A 19,481-nucleotide genomic window follows, 5' to 3' on the forward strand; every position below is an offset into this window, starting at 1 on the left:
AATTTCTTGACCAATGTTATGGTCAAGAATGGTCAAGAATATGGCAGAAGTGATGTCATGCCAATTCCAGGCCCAGACCTTAAGGGACTGGTGGTTTCCATTTCCTGTCCCTCAGAACCCTCTGAAAGCCCTGCCAGGTAAGTCCAACCACCCTGAGACAGTTTTGGTGAAGAAGCCAGTTGCCAGTCCCAGCAAAGTTCAGCCTTCCCCCCTCTCCCCACCGAGATGTAGACCTGTGAGTGAAGACTCCAGACTACCAGATGGGTACCACTTACAAGAGAGAATGGCCTGGCTGGGCTCTCCCAGAATTCCCTAACCCACAAAATTGTGGCATATTTAAAAGATGGTTGTTTTAAGCCTTTAAGTTTTAGGATAATTTGTTATACAATAATAACCAGAACAGAATCCTTGGGGAGGCTCCACATGTATTATTCAGCACCCTAGAGATCAACTTGTATCCTTATAGCTATCATTCACCTGGCTAGAGCAGGGTGGTACACATGTGAGAAGAGTAGGGCTGATTCACTCCAGCTAGTTATGGCCCAATAAATGTTGTTTCTCATCCTGTGTGCTGCTGGGCAGTGTAGACCAGAGAACCAGACCAACCTCAGGACACAGAGATTTCAAATAGGATTGTATCTGGCACTTGGAACCCAAGAGGACTGAGTCATCCTAGTTTTTTCTTGTGAATATTGGAAGCGTTAACCACTGAATAGAAATAACATTTCTAATAGAATGGGATAAGATGGAAATTAGACAGAAGACCCAGACCATTCATGGTGATGATGGAGTGAGAACCACTGGACTAAACGAACATAATGACACAAGGCAGATGCCTTTTCTTTCTCATCCTAATGGTAGGTCCAGAGAAATATGGTTGCAAATATCGACTGGGGGTGGGATGAAGAATGAGAGAAATTCGAGCAGAGAAGAAGGGGATCTAATTATTGTGTGTATACTGGGAATTTCTGGTTCAAGAGACTGGAAAGCATCTTAACAACATTTAAAATTTTTCTGAAAACAACTGAAGGGAACAACTCAAGAATAAAATAATGACAAGATAATTGCTTAATAAGAAAACCCTCGGGCGGGGTATTAAGAAACTTCCATTTCAGTCCCAACACCTTGCAAATGATTTGACTTTTTTTTTTAATTAAATGTTTTTAATTAATTAATTATTTATTTATTTTTGGCTGCGTTGGGTGTTCGTTGCTGCGTGCTTTCTCTAGTTGCGGTGAGCAGGGGCTACTCTTCATTGCGGTGCATGGGCTTCTCATTGCTGTGGCTTCTCTTGTTGCGGAGCATGGGCTCTAGGCGCACGGGCTTCAGTAGTTGTGGTTCACGGGCTCAGTAGTTGTGGCTCACAGGCGCTAGAGCGCAGGCTCAGTAGTTGTGGTGCACGGGCTTAGTTGCTCCGCGGCATGTGGGATCTTCCTGAACCAAGGCTCGAACCCATGTCTGCTGCATTGGCAGGCGGATTCTTTACCACTGCGCCACCAGGGAAGTCCTTGACTTCTTCTTAACTCTGTTTTCTTGTAAAATGATACCTTAATGGAAATTATGTGGATTGAATTGCAGGAGAGGAGATTAAGAAGTGGCTTAGAAAGAAAAAGAAATAATGTAGGATTAAGATATATACCTACCAACTCTTGAGAAGTTTGGAATAGAAACTCTTCAAACAAACAACCTCTTTTTAAAAAAAAAAATTAAGATAAATCACTCTTTTACTATTATATAAAATCTGATTATTACATTTATATAAACAATTAACTATGGGGACTTCCCTGGTGGTCCAGCGGTTAAGATTCCATACCTCCACTGCAGGAGGCACAGGTTCGATTCCTGGTCGGGGAACTAAGATCCTGCATGCCACACAGCATGGCACTCCCCCCAAAAAAACCCAAAACTGTGGGGCTTCCCTGGTGGCGCAGTGGTTGAGAGTCCGCCTGCCGATGCAGGGGACACGGGTTCATGCCCTGGTCCGGGAAGGTCCCACATGCCACGGAGCGGCTGGGCCCATGAGCCATGGCCGCTGAGCCTGCGCGTCTGGAGCCTGTGCTCCGCAACGGGAGAGGCCACAACAGTGAGAGGCCCACATACTGCAAAAAAAAAAAAAAAAAAGAAAAAAGAAAAAAACCAAAACTGTGGTTAGATAATGAAAGGCAGTAAATGAACCAGAGAGTCATATAAACAGCAAGATTGTCTAAGAAGAATTCAACAGCTAGACTCTTTCTGCTGTGTCTTGGGCTGGGTGTAATCCCCCTACAATGAGATGAAGACCAAGCCAGCTGCCCTTCTGGGGTTTGGGGACACAAAGGAGCCCCAGGAAGTGGCCACAGTGGCACTGGCTGAGAGCAGCTCTCCTGGGCTCGTAGTCAGCTGCTGTCACTGAGTGAAGATTCTTAAGTACATCCTCAGCGGGAGACGCCATATTTTTGCCTCGCAGGCAGTGCCAGTGGAGACAGCAGTGTGTCTCAGAGTGTGCTCTGTAGCCTCTTGGGGTGCTAAGTATGTTGAATCCCGGGAGCCACCCGGACCAACTAAATCAGAACCTCTGACCCGGGGGCCTGGGAATCTACATTTAACAGGCACGCTGGGTGATTTCCCTGTGCATCCCACAGTTTCAGGTCTGCTGCTCTGCATTCCCTTGCACGTGACTCTTCCCAAATACTCCAGTGTGCTCCAGCCTCGGTTCCTTTGTTTGCTGTTCTCCCTCCAGGAACGCCCCACCCCCTCTACTTCTTCACCACATGGGCCAAGATCCACTGGCTTCATGGCGCCATCCCCAACTCCTTGATCTCTTTTCCATAAACTCTAACTATGCTACCTAATCCTGTCTTATCCTACTTTGTAAGCTCTTTGATATGGACAGCAAATCCCCCTTCATGGCCTAATTCCATTAATTCCTGCCCAGGGCAGAAAGATCCCACCTCAAATGGTTCCCCTTTCTGGCAAGACCTGTCTCCCAGCCACCTTTTATTTTGAGTAAGTGTTTTTACTTCTCATCTTCCAAGACAGAAGGAAGGGTTGGCCTACAGGCCACCCCCACCATTGTATTGGGTTTCAGTGATTGGACCTCAAGAAGCACAAGACTTCTTCCACCACTATTGATTGTTTGGGGTTTTTTTTCCACTACATTATCCTCCTCAGCATCAAAATCAATTTAAACTGAAGACTTAATGTTTCTGTTTTCTCCCAAGTACCTACTAATTTCCTTAAGGGCTGATACCTAGACTTATACTTCTTACATAACTCTTCCATCCTGCACGTTTATTGTTGCCTGCAGGACCTCTTCTGTGGGAACTGCCACTTCCACAGCTATGCCATGGTTCCTTTATGCTCTTTTGTGCAACACGGCCCTGGGCTCCTGGTCACAGATGATTGGACTAGAGGCAGGCACCTGATCCAAAGCTGGGTTAGCCAGGTATTTTGTAAACTTTTCTCTTAGGGAATTTTGTAAACTTGGGAGATATTTGAATTCTGAATGAACCCAGAAGGTATTTTCCCCATGTGGACAAAAAAGTCAAGGAACCAACCTACAGAAAGAGAGAAGGATGCTATAGAGGCAGATGCAGAGGGAGAAGCACGTGAGTGATGGAGAGAACGTGGACGGTACTGTACAGTTGAGTCCTGAACAAGGCGAAGGTTAAGGGGGCAGAGTAGTTGAAAATTCAAGAATAATTTGTAGTCACCCCTTGGTATCTGTAGTTGCTTCTTATCCTCAGATTCAGCCAAACACGGATTGTGTAGTACTGTAGTATTTACTACCAAAAAAAATCCAAGTGGATCCCTGCAGTTCAAACCTGTATTGTTCAAGGGTCAAGGGCCTACCCCTGGGTATCTTGGAATCAGAATTTTTGGAATAAAGTCCCTGTTTCATTCCAGCTAGTTCTGGAGGCTACAAGGATGTCTGGAAAGAAAAAAAGGGCAACAGGGGTTTGTGGATGGCTTTTAGGTAGCCAAGCCACAGGGTCTAACAAAATGTGTATTATCTCATTTAATCCCCCAAACGATTATGTGGTTTTTAAAAAAATCCATCATTATTACTATTCCTGTTTTGAAAGTAAGAAAATCAAGGCTTAAAGAGGTCAAGTAACTTATCCCAAAGCCACCTGACTACTAAGGGCAGAGGTGGAGGTGGGATTGAGGCTGGGTCCTTCTGCCTCCGCCACGCTGAACTGCCTTCAGGTGAGGACCAGTGGGTGTGATACTTTCATTCTTGCTCCCATAGTATCAGTCTGGACTAGGGAGATTTGAATGAATTCTACAAGTCAACCCTGCATCTTTGAGTTGTCCCCAGCTACTTGGCAGGGACTGTGATTTGTGCTGCCCTCTAGAGGAAGTATGGAGCAACGAACTCATAACTGCGCAGCATCCCTAGGAGCCGGAGCTGATTGTCCTGAGGTGGAAGCAGCTGGGGGCAGCAGTCCTGAGAGCTCCACTGCCAGCCAGAGCAGCTCACATGGGCGACCCGCACCACAGGCAACGATGAAGATCCACTCTAGCAGTGCCAACCACAGCCACCATGAGAGCACAGCAGGCGGTGCCTTTGAGAAGAGTCCACCCTACCAGCATGAGTTAGGGTCGCCCTTGATATCTGAGATGGGCTTGTGCAATGGGGGTGAGGGGAAGGGGCAGGAGAGGTGAGGGGAAGGTAGAGACCATGTTTAAAAGGGCAAAAACCTTGGGAATGAAGGGAGGTTCAGGAAACTTTTTCTTTTTCAGGAACAAAAGCTTCTTGACCAGGAGCATAGAGACCTCTGAAAGAGGGTAATGCCTCAACACATAAGTGTTTAGTCTAAAGGGATGGGCCTCTGGCCTTCTCCTTTTGCATTTAAAGAAACAGAAGTCCAGGAAAATTAAATAATATTAGCGTTGTGTTTGAGTCCAGAAATCCACGCCAGAATCCAAGGTCTAGTAGATCTTCCTCCACTTCCCAGGGTGATCATTTCTCTGTGTATCTACAGAATAAATTTAAAAATTACATGTATTGGCCACAGCCATTTCTCATACCTGAGTAAATGTACTCATCACTACCCCCCAAAGAGAAAGAATCAGTGATATGGAAAGAAACTTTTAAAAGTTTCATCTCTAAAAAACAATTTAGGATATTCAGGGTGAGTGCTGAGTTGTTTTAAGGTCCTGAATATACTTGAACCATCAGCATTATTCATTCTTACCTCTTTGCTCTTCAATAAAGGCTAGGATGGCTTTAACGATCCAGCTGTGCTCCTTGGTGTGCCCACCGAAGGACACCCTCGTTACATTTGTTCCATGCCCTCAGGAACACGCCAGGTGTGATTTCTCTTGCAGAATCTTGCTGCGCTCTCCTTGGATGCCTGGAGGCAGCTGCAAACTCAAGTGCCCCTGCAGCTCCTGGGTCCTTGTGAATGTCGCCTCAGCTCTGGCTGGCAAGGGAACAAGCCAGATGGTTCTAGGAGGCCTCAGCCCACAACTTCCAAGTCACGAGCAAGTCTCTTTTCATTTCTAGGGATTTTAAAAAGACAAGGGAGTGGAGAGAGACCTTTCTTTCCCCCACCTTCTTTCCCTGACACATCCTCGACCATAAAATCTGATGAAAGGGATAAAGAGACAAGGGTGAGTGGAAGGAAATTTCCACCTCCTCAGAGAATATTCAAGTTGTTTAAAAGAGCAAAGAGCTCCCTGAAAGGAAGTACTATTGAAGGGATGAATAAAAATATTTGAAATGATCCAAAGATGATTTCTTTTAAAAATGACTGCTGGAGTAGCACGTGCTGATGCCTACATAGAAAAGGATCAAAAGGATGGGTGAACCAGGACTTTCAGTCCTCCTGGGATTTTTATGGAGCCCATGTTAATAAGAAAATCATCAGAAAGCCAGGAATAGCTTGAACAGCTCAATGGAGTATGTTTCAAAAGAAGATACCTATGAGAAGGACAAGAAAATTTGTGATGGTGCCTTTAATTAAAACGTTATTTAATGTGACGTATCAGCAGCTATAAGCTACCGCCTCTCACATTTATAACTCTAGTTCTGACCTCTTCTCTGACCCATGGATTTCTAAATATCATGCTTTAAGTGTTCTATAACCTCTTAGGTGCAAATTTGAATATGTCTCTGCCTTCTGAAAATCCTTCAGTGGCTCCTTATTGCCCACAGAATAAAGCCCAAGCTCCTGAATGTATCACACAAAGCCCCTTGTGACTGGTCTTCATTCTCTCTAGCTGACATTGGTGCCTAAACCTTGGATTGTCTCCCTGCCCCAGACCCCCCTATCTTCATGGCTTCAGAAGCTCAAGGAGGCCTCCTAGTAGCAAGATGCTTTCTACCCTTTCTAAGATCAGGTAAAGCCAGTTAGCGATTTGGCCACTCCATCAGGATGGAGCCCTAATTCTCCTTTGCTATTAAACTTTGTTCATTTATTCCACAAACATTTATGGAGTGCCTTGCTTGTGTTAGGAACTATGCTAGAAAGTGGAGATCTAAGAGGAAACAAGACATATCACGCCCCAGAGTTTACATACCGAGAAAACTCTGTGTATTAGTTTCCTATGACTGCTATACCAAATTACCACAAATTTAGTGGCTTAAAACAGCACAAATCTATTGTCTTGCTGTTATAGAGGTCAGAAGTCCGAAGTGGGTTTCACTGGGCTAAAATCAAGAAGTCAGCAGTGGGACTTCCCTGGTGGTGCAGTGGTTAAGAATCTGCCTGCCAGTGCGGGAGACATGGGTTCGAGCCCTGGTCCAGGAAGATCCCACATGCCGCGGAGCAACAAAGCTCTTGCACCACAACTCCTGAGTCTGAGCTCTAGAGCCTTCGAGCCACAGCTACTGAAGCCCGCGTGCCTAGAGTCTGTGCTCCGCAACAAGAGAAGCCACTGCAGTGAGAAGCCTGTGCACCACAAGAAAGAGTAGCCCCTGCTCACCACAACTAGAGAAAGCCTGCTCGCAGCAACGAAGACCCAACACAGCCAAAAATAAATGAATGAATGAATGAATGAATGAATAAATAAATAAATAAACAAGTCAGCAGGGCTGTAATCCTTCTGCAGGCTCTAGGGGAGAATCCATTTCCCTTGCCCTTTCTTGCTTCTGGAGGCTGCCTACACTACTTGGCTCATGGCCCCTTCCTCCAGTGTGAAGCATTTCAACTCTCTCTCTGACTCTGCTTCCATGGTCAGTCCTCCTTCTCTAACTCTAACTCTGACGCTTCTACCTCCCTTTTATGATTGCATTAGGCCCACTTGGATAATTTCAGGATAATCTCCCCATTGCAAGATCTTGAATTTAATCACATCTGTAAAGTAACTTTTGCCATGTAAGGTAACATAGGCACAGGTTCCAGGCATTCAGACATGGAATGCTAGTCTGCCTACCACACTCTGCTAGCCCTTTTACTTTGTCTTTAAAAGAGCACTGTTTGCTCATTCGGCAAGCATGCAAGTGTCTACTATGTAGCAGGCACTGTTCTAGGTGCTGGAAATACAGTGGTAATAAAGCAGATATTCTAGATGAGAGATAGACAGCAAACCAGTAAACAAGTAAACACTATGTCTGGGGGTGATAAGGACTCCAAAGAAGAATAAAGTTGGGTGAGGCGCCTGGGGAGTCTGAGATTGGGGGGATTGCTATTTCATAAAGGGTGACTGTAACAATCAAGGTCCAGTTAGGAGAATAGAAACCAGTGTTGGTAATTCAAAAAGAGGGAATTTAACACAGGGAATTCTTACATAGGTGATGGAAGGGCTGAGAAGCTAACCAGGATGATGAGGCAACCCAGAGATTCTTAACACTAGAAGGTTGCTATCACCCTTAGGCTAAAGATACTACCAGAGCCTGGGGAAGGTTCTTACCCAGTACAACCTGGGGCCAAAGAGGAGATGTATCTGCTGCTAAGACACTGCCTGAGGCAGACAGAGAGGAGGAGAAAGGTCTGCCCCTTTATCTGGCCACATTCTTCTCCTGCTTCTCAGTGGCGGAACCCAACCAGCTAGAGGCACCAGACAAGGAAGCCTGGGAAACACAACCCATGGGGGTCCACTCCCAGTGAGATATCACAGGAGGAAAGACAGCAGCCAAGAGCAAGACAACAAATGACCAACACGGTTGCCTTGGAACAGACACCTAAAGGAACTCAGAGAGTGAGTCATGTAGACACTTGGGGAAACAGTTTTCCAGGCAGAGGGAACAGCAAAAGCAAGGCCTGGAGGCAGGAGAGTGCCTTGTGAATTCAAAGAACAGAGAGATGCGGGTATGGCTGGGAAGGAGAGAGGGAGGGTGGGAGGAAGGAGATGAGGCCAGAGTTCCAGACGGGAGTCAGAGAATGAACAGCTTTCCAGGCCAGAATGGGGACTTGGGCTTTTTCTCTGAGTTTGATGAGAAGGCCTGGAAGGCTTTTGAGCAGAGAAGTGACCTGATCTGAGTTGCTTATGCTCCACACTCTGGTTCTGTGGGTAGAATAAAATATTGAGGGAAAGGGCTGGAATCAGGAGACCAGATAGGGAAATTCTTGTGATAATCCAAGTGAGAAATGGCTTGAATCAGAGAGGGAGAGTCGTGGTGGGTAGAAGATGACTGCATTCTGCACGTATTTTGAAGGAAGAGCCAACAGAATTCACTGCTGGTCTGATGTGTGATCTGAGAGACACAGAAGAATCAAGAACAACTCTAAGACTTTTGCTCTAAACAAAACCCTCTGAATCTCTGGAAGGGTACCCTTAACTGAGGTAGGGAAAACTGCAGGAAGGCACTGGTTTGGGAGGATTATCTAGAGCTTTCCAGTTTTAGACATGTGAAGTTGGAGATACCAACTACACAACCAGTTGGAAATGTTGAGTCAGAGATGGATGTATAAGTCTGGAGTTTGGGGAGACATCTGGACTGGAGATGTACATTTGGGAGTTGTCAGTATATGGATGGCATTTAAGCTGTAGGACCAGTGAGACTGCCATGGACTAATAGGAGACCACAAAGAGAAGGTGTCTAAGGACTGAGTTCTGGGGACTTCTATGTTTAGAGATTCGATACTGAGAAGGCCAGAAAGGTAGGAAAAGAATCAAGACAAAAACTCTTTTTTTTCTTAAACTTAAATTTATTTATTTATTTATTTATTATATAGAAAAGACAATTTTTAAAAAATTTGATTGGAGCATAGTTGATTTACAATGTTGTGTTAATTTTTGGTGTACAGCAAAGTGATTCAGTTATACATACACATGTATTCATTCTTTTTCAGATTCTTTACCCATATGGGTTATTACAGAATACTGAGTAGAGTTCCCTGTCCTATACAGTAGGTCCTTGTTGGTTATCTAGTTTATATATAGTAGTGTGTGTATGTTAATCCCAAGCTCTTAATTTACCCTTCCCCTCCCACGTTATTTATGTTTTAAATTTAAGTATAGTTGATTTACAATGTTGTGTTAGTTTCAGGTGTACAGCAAAGTGATTCAGTTGTATGTACATATAGCGGGTTGGCCAAAAAGTTCGTTCGGGATTTTCTGTAAGCTCTTACCCCAGTGAATTTTTTGACCAACCGAATATATGTATATGTATGTATATATACATATTCTTTTTCAGATTCTTTCCCCATATGGGTTATTACAGAATATTGAGTAGAGCTCCCTGTGCTATACAGTAGGTCCTTGCTGTTTATTTTATATATAGTAATGGGTATAGGTTACTCAAGACAGACTCTTAATCCAGAAGCCATGTGAAGAAATTGTTTCAAGGATAAGAGTGATCAACCTCTCCCCAGTGGCTGAGAAGTTGAGTGAGGTGAGGATGGGAATTGCCTACTGGATTTAGCAATGAGGCAATCACTAGGGACCCTGAGAAGACCTGTTTCTTCTGGAGTGGTGGGCGAGAATGGCTGCTCAGAGAGGATTCGAGACAATGGAAGGGGAGGAATTGAAGATAGCAAGTGTGGAAAAACCCTCTGAAGAATCCAGTAGTGAACTGAAGCAGAGGGAGATACGGAATCTGTGAAATGTCTGATTTTCTACCAAGCAGATGTTACAGCATGCGTGTAAGCGCTCAGAAGCGATTCCATAGAGAGAGGGAAATTTTCCTGATGCAAGAGAGACAGGTGACAGTTGCTAAATCAGTGTCCTGGAGTCAGAGGTGATGGGACGGGTGCACAGGTGGAGAGGTTAATGTTGGCGAAGAGCACTGAGAGTTTATCCGAAGTGCCAGGAGCACAGAAGAGTACATGCAGACAGATACAGGTGTGTTAGCAGATAGAGACATAGGGATGGAGTGTGTGCTGAGTTCTCTTCTGGTTGCCTCTATTTTACCAATGAAAGGTGCATGGCGGTTATCTGTGAGTAATAAGCAGGAGGTTTGATGGAGGAGGAGAAGGTATGAAATAGTCCTTTAGAAGAGTGGGAGGGTGGACAGGAAGTGTAGTAGCTTTGCTGAGGAATGTTCATTGATTATACAGTAGTTGATGTTTTAAACATGTAATAAACACTGTAATGTAAATGGGAAAATGACGTGTTCTAAGAAATCTAGTATTCAGGTCAACAGAATTATATCACCTAGGGCTGAAACAATCAAATCCTAAGAGTGAAACAGCACTGGATATAATTTAATCTTGGATGACTTGAGGAGCACTTTGGTCCTTCTTTATGGTTTAGTCATTTCTCTGAATATTAGTTAGTCATGCCCTGTATCTGTATAACCAATAACAGGAGGTTCTGAACTGATGATAATAGGCTGGGTGGACCAGATTTTAACTGTAAAACGTGCAAATGTGAATCGATGTTTATAATATTAATAAAAACATATATTTTCCTTGCTTGGTAGGCCTTTTGTGTCAAAATTCATTCCATATTTGATATGTTAGGGTGCGTTGTTGAGTAGAAGCGAATAACCAGAGGAAAGTGAATTCAACTGAGCTTTAACAAACTGAGAAGTTAATAGGGAGGGAGTTCGTATCAGAGAAAAGGTTACATGTCCCTTGAGCGTGTCGGGGAGGGGGCTGTGCAGAAGTGGATAGACAGCCAACAGATGGAGTGGGCAGGAAGTGGTTGAGATCTAATCTGTGCTTGACAAACTCTCTAGTCTCACTTTCCCTCTTCTGCTCTCCTTGTCTGCTATTTTGAAACCCCAGGAAGGTCAGGGAAGATGCAGACAGAGTGCCTTGACCCAGAAAACCAGGTAGTTGAAACCTCAGCTTTGGTGGATTTTGCCTTTTATTTCCTTCAGACATACTGCTGAAAGTTCTGCCACCAGTGAGGGGTAAATAGTAGCCTAGGGTCTTGAAAGAGCAGTTTTAGAACCCTAGGACAGTCTTTACTCTTCCACTATGCCTGAAGGTTAGGGAAATTATGTTTGTAATTTGAGGCCAATACCCATCTCTTGAGCCTCATAAGAAACACTGAAAAGAGTTAATAGATTTGGCTAGCACTTGGGTCAGTTATTTCAAATGTATCAAATGGCTATCTGGGAGTCATAAAACAGGTGCTTCTGAAATTGTACTGGGTTGGTGGATACAGACTGGCAGCCATCCTTTAAGGGCAAAACTATGTTAAAAGCCGAGCCAGGGCAAATGAACAACTGATTTACAATAGTGTGCTATGTTATGAAAGATAGCTCCTGAAAACAGATCAACAGGATTGATGGTGATGCTCCAATGTGTTTCTTTGTAAAAATTTGATACTAAAAATACCAGTCTGTGAATTTGACTCACCCTTCTTCTCCTCCTTCCTTCCTCCCTCCCTCCCTCCCTTCCTTCCTTCTTCCCTTCCTTCCCTCCCTCCTTCCTTCTTATAGTTATTTTGGTGGGGGTGTGGATGTATTTAGTTTGGGTCTTTGAGTTAGCATATTTATTAAATAACAAGAAATCTGTTTTGAGTTAGTGTAAAAGTAAATAAAGAACAATGGATTCCCTTTGAAATTACTGTAACAGGGTCCATTTTTTAAAATTAATTAATTAATTAATTTTTGGCTGCGTTGGGTCTTCATTGCTGCGTGCTGGCTTTCCCTAGCTGCGGTGAGTGGGGGCTACTGTTCATGGGGTGGCTTCTCTTGTTGCGGAGCACGGGTTCTAGGTGTGTGGGCTTCAGTAGTTGTGGCTCGTGGGCTCTAGAGCGCAGGCTAGTAGTTGTGGCTCACAGGCTTAGCTGCTCCGCGGCATGTGGGATCTTCCCGGACCAGGGATCGAATGGGTGTCACCTGCATTGGCAGGTGGATTCCTAACCACTGCGCCATCAGGAAGTCCCTGTTGTTTTTACAGTTGAGACAAGAGAACTTGAAAAGCAACTTGTCAACATGTAGCTGAACTTTGTGAAACTGACCTACTGTAAAATGAAACACTCATTTTTAAAATTCTGTTTGATGTAAAAGGAAAATATCTGTTATTTACTGGAAATTTGTATAGGTCTAAGAGCCACAGAATTTTAAAGCTGTAATGACCTAACTTGTGGGCTACCCCTCATTTTAGAGATGAAGAATCAGAAAGATTAAATAACTTCTCAAGGAGACTCAATTATTAGCAACACAGAAAAACTCAAACCCTAGTTTCCTGACTTTGTCCAGTGTTTTTTATCACTGTATCACTATATCACTAGGTTTCTAACATAAAACCTTTCACCGACATGACATTTAAGCTTGCATGTAACCTAAAAGAATCTTTATGTACTTTTTGGGTTTCTAGTTCCAAGGGATTGATTTAAATAATGGTTTCTCCGTATTTATGTAAATAGAGATGGAATTTTTTTTAAATTGAGGTATAATTCACATACCATGGAATCTATTTTGTGTGTGTGTGTGTGTGTGTGTGTGTGTGTGTGTGTGGTACGCGGGCCTCTTACTGTTGTGGCCTCTCCCGTTGCGGAGCACACTCCAGACGCGCAGGCTTTGTGGCATGTGGGATCTTCCAGGACCGGGGCACGAACCCGTGTCCCCTGCATCGGCAGGTGGACTCTCAACCACTGCGCCACCAGGGAAGCCCCATGGAATCTATTTTTACTCATTCATTTTGATATCAAAAGTTTAAGCTTAACTTCTATTAACAGTATCCATTTTATTTAGGCAGTGAGTATATAAAACCCAAAGAAAAGTTTCTACAATCAAAAGAAGAAACAGGGGATGAGAAAATGTCATCTTCATCCTCAGCAGCATTTTGGAGTACGTAGGATGGTATCTGAAGAAGCTTAATGATTACCCGGTCCCCCATGGTGAATAGGGTTTTTATGAGACAAAGATGGAGAAAGAGAAAGGAGGGATTGTAACTCTTGAAAAATAGGTAATTCTGTGTGAACAGAAAGGGACGGATAGTTTAGCAAAGTCAAAAGCCAAACTGTGGAGCAGAAATTCATAGTCTAAGCCTAAGTACTTTCCAGGGTAGGGTGAAAGTACTGAGGACACGTACAGCTTGTGGCGTTCCTTTCCCCCCATAGACATTAAGTAAATACCTACTATGTACCAAGCCTGTGGAGGCGCTGAGAATACAAAGATGGATAAGGCAGGTCCTCAAGGAACTCAGTCTGGTGGTGGCGGTGGTGATGGGGGGGGCGGGGCGGGGAGGAGAGAGGGAGCGTATGGAGTGGGTGAAGGGTGGGGGATGAGATTAGACAGCAAGGTCGAAACACTGAGTATATGGTAGGAAATTGGGGGTTCAGATATGTGACTTCTATGGCAGAAATCTGTCCCAGAATCTCTTAAATAATTAGCCTCATTTGCCAAATTTAGCCAGATATCATGACGCTGGTCTTCTCCAGATGCCCTCTCAAACAGGTTCTAGCTTCTAGCCCTTGCTTTCCCCACCATTAGGGCGTCGGGCAAGGGAGGGGGCAGGTTGCAAACGGCACCCACGTTTGCTGCCTGGGCTCTCTGCAGGAGACAGGAATCCAGGGCTTTGCCGTCGTCATAGCAACTAGGAGTTCCGCGGTCCCCCACCTTCCTCTAATTCCTTCCACTTCCCCCGCCGTCTGGGCTGAGCTGCCTCTTCTCTCGCGAGATTTGAGCGCAGAGCTGAGCTGCACAGCGGTGATCTCACCCGAGAGTTGAGGAGGGAGTGAAGGAGGGGAAGGAATGGGGCGGGGAGGGGAAGGGCGAGGGAAGCGCCGCCACCGCCGGCAACTTTGTGAGCGAGTTCACTGTGTGCGTGAGCGAGTGAGCGAAAAGTCAGAGCGGCGCTGAGTCTCCGGGAGGAGGGTACCCGGGGAGGGCCAGGTCTGGGCTTCAGAGGCCGCCCCCCCTCAGCCACTCCACCCTCTCCTGCCTCCGTGGCTCCCTCCCCATTTCCTCCCCCCACCAATCCTCCCGGGCCTTCCCGCCCCCTCTGCAGTTACCTGTCCCCTCCCCCACTCGGCACGCACCTCCCCTTTCCCCCGCGTCCACCTCGGACTTTGGCTCCCGGACGTTCAGCCACCCCGCGTTCGCTTCCTGCGCTGGCCGCCCCCTCAGCTTTTTCTCTTGGAGGCAGGCGGGTGGGATGGGGAGCGCTGAGCCTCGGAGGCGGCGCGAGTGGGGACCCGAGCGCCCAGACAATAGTTGATGCCCGGGGACGGGGGCACCTCCGCCCCCCCTCCGCCGGGAGCGCGGCCCCAGCCGGCTGCTCTCCAGCCGGCATTCCGCGTCCCCTTCGGAGCCAGGCTCGGGAGTTGGGCTGATTCCGCCCCCGCCTCCCCCGGGTCCCCCTCAGCTCGGCGCCCGCCCCTGCTTCGCCGCCTGCCGTTCTCCGCAGAGCCCGCGGCGAGTGAGCGCGCGCCGACCGTCTGTAAGGTTTCTTTTTTACCCCAGGGAGAGCGCGCGGCGGACGCGCCCCGGACGTGCGGCGGCACCGGGAGGCCGGGCCGAGCGGTAAGTGGCTCCCGCGCCTCGGGTCCGGGCAGGGGAGCGGGGGTGCAAGACTGCTGACAGCCCGCACCCCATTTCTGGCCGGGGCGCAGGTCCAGGGCACGGAGCAGGACGCTCGGAGGCCGGTCAAAGTTTTATTTCCGATTTGGTGGCGTGCTGATAGCGCAGCCCGGCGGGGGGCGAGTTCGAGCTGCACTGCGCCCGGCGCGCGCACGCGCGCGCACCTCGGAATCCGAATCTGCACAACTCTCCGCCAGGCGTCTGTGAGAGAGGCCAGGAGACCCGCGACCCCTTGGGGTGGCTGCGCCCCCCAGGCTGCTCTCGTCTCCACCGGGAGACTCTTCCAGTTCAGTCACCTGGTGAGCGCTTTGCAGGCTATGCCGGAGGGACAGGCCGAGAGGTTTGATCGTGAGAAAGGGGGAAGAGCAGCTCGTTGCCCGCGGGTGGTTCGTTTCTCTCCCGGGGTCTGTGGGGGGGGGGGTGAAAGCCGGAGCTGCTCTAACCTGCTTTTCTTGGAGTAAGTAAACCACAAGAGGGCTGGGGAGGCGAGAAGGTACTGCAAAAAAGAAGTTTTTCTCCTTCGCCCCATCTGTTTCCAACTTCTATCCTGACCTTAAAGGGTATTTGCCAAGCTCCCTATCGCTCCACGGCATTTCTAGGTGGACAAGTAATCTTGTTGGACAGGTTGAAATTTCATCGAGTTCACCGTTTGGAAAACATATAGGCAAGGGAAATGGCTCACTTTCAAGGAAGATGTTTGAGTTGTTGATGCTTGTTTTGAAGAGAAGCATTTGGGGACTGATGGATCCTAGACTGCATTTACCTTACAGATTTTATTTATCATGACGGGTATTTTAGAGGCAGCACTTAACTGAAATTCTTACTACCTGCTAAACGATTACATTTCTAAACTGGGAGCCGGTGACGCGATGCAAATTTTAGAGTAAAGGTGTTGACTTTAATCAGGTTCCAGGTCTGTCTGGATGGACTGGGGTTGGCGTTTCCCCTATAAAGCAAACCTTTCATGTTGAAACTCTGACTCAGACTCTTAAAGACATTGTTTTTATACTGGTACTCTGTGGGAGTTAAGTGTCAACTTTCTCTCGTTTTCTCATATGGAATATTCATCCAAGACAAAGATTCTCTGACTTAATCTTTTGGAAAAGTACAAGATGAAGTCCTATACAATCATTCTCTGCACCCAGTTTAGTAACAGTATTAATTTTCTCTAAAATCCTGATTTAATGACCTTCACTTTCCCCCTTTTCATTTTTTGAAAGCTGCAATTAAGCCACCTTTACCAGGATGAAAAAAAAGCCGATGGAAATAATATAGAACAGTAGAAACAGCAGTAGTCTCAAATAAAAGGTTTTCATAAAGAAGTTTATGGTCACTGAAGTGTCTGACTGTTAGATGACATACCAGTTATTAACGAGAATATTAATATTAAAACATTTTTTTCCTATGGAATAAATTATTTATACTCAGGCATTAGCAATTAACAGTGCATTCAGAATGATTTGGGTGATGATTTGCACGTAAATGGTTAGGGGCAAAATAAGAGATTTTGCCAGGTGAATGGTATTACGTGGCTGACAACTTATTTTCTTATCTCTTTATGCTTAAGTAAAGGACTCCTGAAGTTGACTGCATCATTAGATTTCTCTAGTTGACTGAGAGAACAAGTTTGGCAAGTGGCTCAAGACAGTCAGTAGGTGTTGCTATTAGCTTCTCTGCGGTTCCTGGTACTGCTCCTCGAGTTTGAAATTGCAGTTCTGGTGCAGTGAACTTTTTAGAGCTGAAGTGTCAGTATTAGTTGTGAGTTCATCATAGGATTCTGTGACAAGGTTGACTTGAACTCCTGGTAATAATTGCAAAGCAGCTCACTGAAATTTTATATTAAGAATCTTTTAACTCTACCCTTTTGCTATTATTTCCTGACTTTCTTACTTACTTTGCTTTTGCATTGAATTAGGTGTGTAATTTTGGTGTAGGTCTCCCCACCCCCACCTGCCAGCCACATCTTGATTTTTTTAACAACTTTTAAAATACACTTTCTAGTAACTTTATTTTTTTATTTTTTTAATTTTTTAAAATTAATTTATTTATTGGCTGCGTTGGGCCTCCGTTGCTGTGCGCGGGCTTTCTCTAGTTGCAGTGAGCGGGGGCTACTCTTTGTTGTGGTGCACGGGCTTCTCATTGCAGTGACTTCTCTTGTTGTGGAGCACGGGCTCTAGGCGCGCGGGCTTCAGTAGTTGTGGCTCACGGGCTCTAGAGCGCAGGCTCAGTAGTTGTGGCGCACGGGCTTAGTTGCTCCGCGGCATGTGGGATCTTCCCGGACCAGGGCTCGAACCCGTGTCCCCAGCATTGGCAGGCGGATTCTTAATCACTGTGCCACCAGGGAAGTCCCTCTAGTAACTTTATTGAAGTCATGATTTTGCTTGAGATGAGCGATTCTGTAAATTTTGGATGATCTTGGTTGACTATGAGTTGGGACGTGTGTCTGTTCTATCTTACTTTTGCAGTTTGAGTTTTTCAGTACATGGCTGTTTTCTATCTCTTTGAGCTGTGAAACAGGAGCATGAGAAGAGCTAGAACAGTGTAATAAGAGTACGGATTCTTTGACTCTTTCCAGTTTAGGGGAAAGTATGTAGTGATTGATGATAACATGGTTGTGTGCTTCTACTGGTCCTCACTGTCCTGCTGTCATTTCTGTTGGTCCACTTCACTGTGCATATGAAGCGGGCCTAGCCTGAAGATTTTCAGGTAACGTGGCAGATTTGAGCCTTTTGATTCACTGACCAAACTGGACTTTCTCTAAGGAAGACAGATAGACTCATCCCCCACGTATAGAGCTAGTGCTCTGATATAGAATGCTTCTTTCTTCCTTTGGACTCAGATCGCAGAAGTTCATATCTCAAATTCAGAAAAAAAGATTTCCTTCATAATGTCACCATATTCCTAATCTTTTGAGATTTGTGTTAAGTCAAAAGGTGGTTATTGAGTGCCTCTGTCTGGGAGGCATGCTGTTGAGTTCTGTGATTCCAGTGGTGGGTAAAAGTGTGTTCCTTGCCTCAAGGAACATACAGTGCAATGGGGTCATTTGTAGTGACCTTCCCTGGTTTGGTGTTCTGATACGCTGAAGCCCCCATAAAAGTTTTGCAGAGCAGGCAATTAATTCTGAGTTGTAACTTATTTAAATTAATTTTTTAAATTTATAATAAATTTAAATTTATTTATTTATTTGTTTGTTTGTTTTTGGCTGCATTGGGTCTTTGCTGCGTGCGGGTGTTCTCTAGTTGCGGCAAGCGGGGGCCACTCTTTGTTGTGGTGCACGGGCTTCTCCTTGGGGTGGCTCCTCTTGTTGAGGAGCACAGGTTCTAGGCGTGTGAGCTTCAGTAGTTGTGGCATGTGGGCTTAGTAGTTGTGGCTCGTGGGCTCAGTAGTTGTGGCTCGTGGACTCTAGAGCGCAGGCTCAGTAGTTATGGTGCACAGGGTTAGTTGCTCCGCGGCATGTGGGATCTTCCTGGACTAGGGCTCGAACCCATGTCCCTGCATTGGCAGGCGGATTCTTAACCACTGCGCCACCAGGGAAGTCCTAAATTAATTTTTTGAATAATGGGGCCCAGTATTTGTCCTCAGAAGGCCAGGGTTTCAAATTTTACAGCTATGGGATCTTAAAAAGTAATCGAACCTCTTCCTGAACTTTCTGAAACAGTGTCTTTTTTTGCAGCATTGGGCACAATGCTTGCTTCACCGCTTTGCTGCAAAAATTATTGAGAATATATGTATGAAGGTAATTTGTAAACTGTAGTCTTATTTGTAATTGCATGTTCTTGCTTCCTGATGAACAGATTCATAGATTGTTGGGTTTAGAAGGGATTTTGAGTATAAATCATTTGACCCTTCTTCCCCACTTTACAGATGAGGAAACTGAAGCCCAGAAAGCTGAAGTGATTTTTGGAACAGTGGCTACATGTACGGGTTACTGGGGGCAGGGGTAGGGGCTAGGGAGGATCTGTTAGGTGGAGGTATAATTGCACATAAAACAGGACAGTGTTGTAGGAGCTTCCTGTTGAAAACATGAGTGATTTCTATAGCACCACCCAACTTCCGCTGGGGTAATCTGAGCCAGGAGAGAAGAAACATCCCTGCCACTTGGGTGACTGCCCTTTAGATGAGGGACTCTCCCTTTCCCGAGGAGGGTAAAACATTATGTTATTCCTTCAGCACTCACACAAAATTTTGTGTCTGTTCCACATACAGTGCTATTTAAAATAGGGGTTTTCTACTATCACTTTAGATTGACAGTCCAACCTTATATCCACTGCGCTTTTACTGGTTTGGTATGGGAAATAAATTGGCCTCATTGGATTTTTGTTTTTAGTTTTTTGCTGTGCTTAGCTAATAAAGAAAAAAAAAAAGCAAAACAAAGCCCACACACTTTGATGGCACTTTGTTTTCCAAAGGCTTAATACAAATTAAATTACTTATTCTCAGATGATAGCTCATTTTTTCTTTTGGTGGGTTTCTGATGAGCTGTGGAGCGAGTCATAGAAACATGGGAAAGAGCCCCTTTTCTTTGGATCTCTTAAAGGCAGGTGATTTGAGTGAGGATTAGAATAGCACAAGTGTGATTGGGTTTGTGATCAAGTGGGTAAGAAAATCCATTGGGTGTATCTTTTGAGGG

The 19,481-nt window shown here is 45.5% G+C and overlaps 1 protein-coding gene across 6 annotated transcripts in view; it reads left to right on the forward strand.

Moving 5' to 3' along the window:
• Positions 1 to 19,481, forward strand: part of LOC308613799 (uncharacterized protein) — a 366,445-nt gene that overhangs the window by 106,118 nt on the left and 240,846 nt on the right. For 2 of the 6 annotated variants that reach the window (XR_014015320.1, XM_081227835.1), the window contains exons 1-2: positions 14,178 to 14,794; positions 14,884 to 15,150. The exons of 1 other annotated variant lie outside the window; for it this stretch is intronic. Coding sequence is in view for 2 of the 5 variants with exons in the window: in XM_081227835.1 (XP_081083961.1) it covers positions 14,489 to 14,794; positions 14,884 to 15,150 (573 nt within the window). In the remaining 3 variants the exon portion in view is untranslated. 3 more of the 6 variants (XR_014015318.1, XR_014015319.1, XM_081227836.1) reach the window with 3 other exon arrangements.

The sequence above is a fragment of the Mesoplodon bidens genome (assembly GCF_964165515.1).
Source record: "Mesoplodon bidens genome assembly, chromosome: 3".
NCBI classification, from domain to species: Eukaryota; Metazoa; Chordata; class Mammalia; order Artiodactyla; family Ziphiidae; genus Mesoplodon; species Mesoplodon bidens.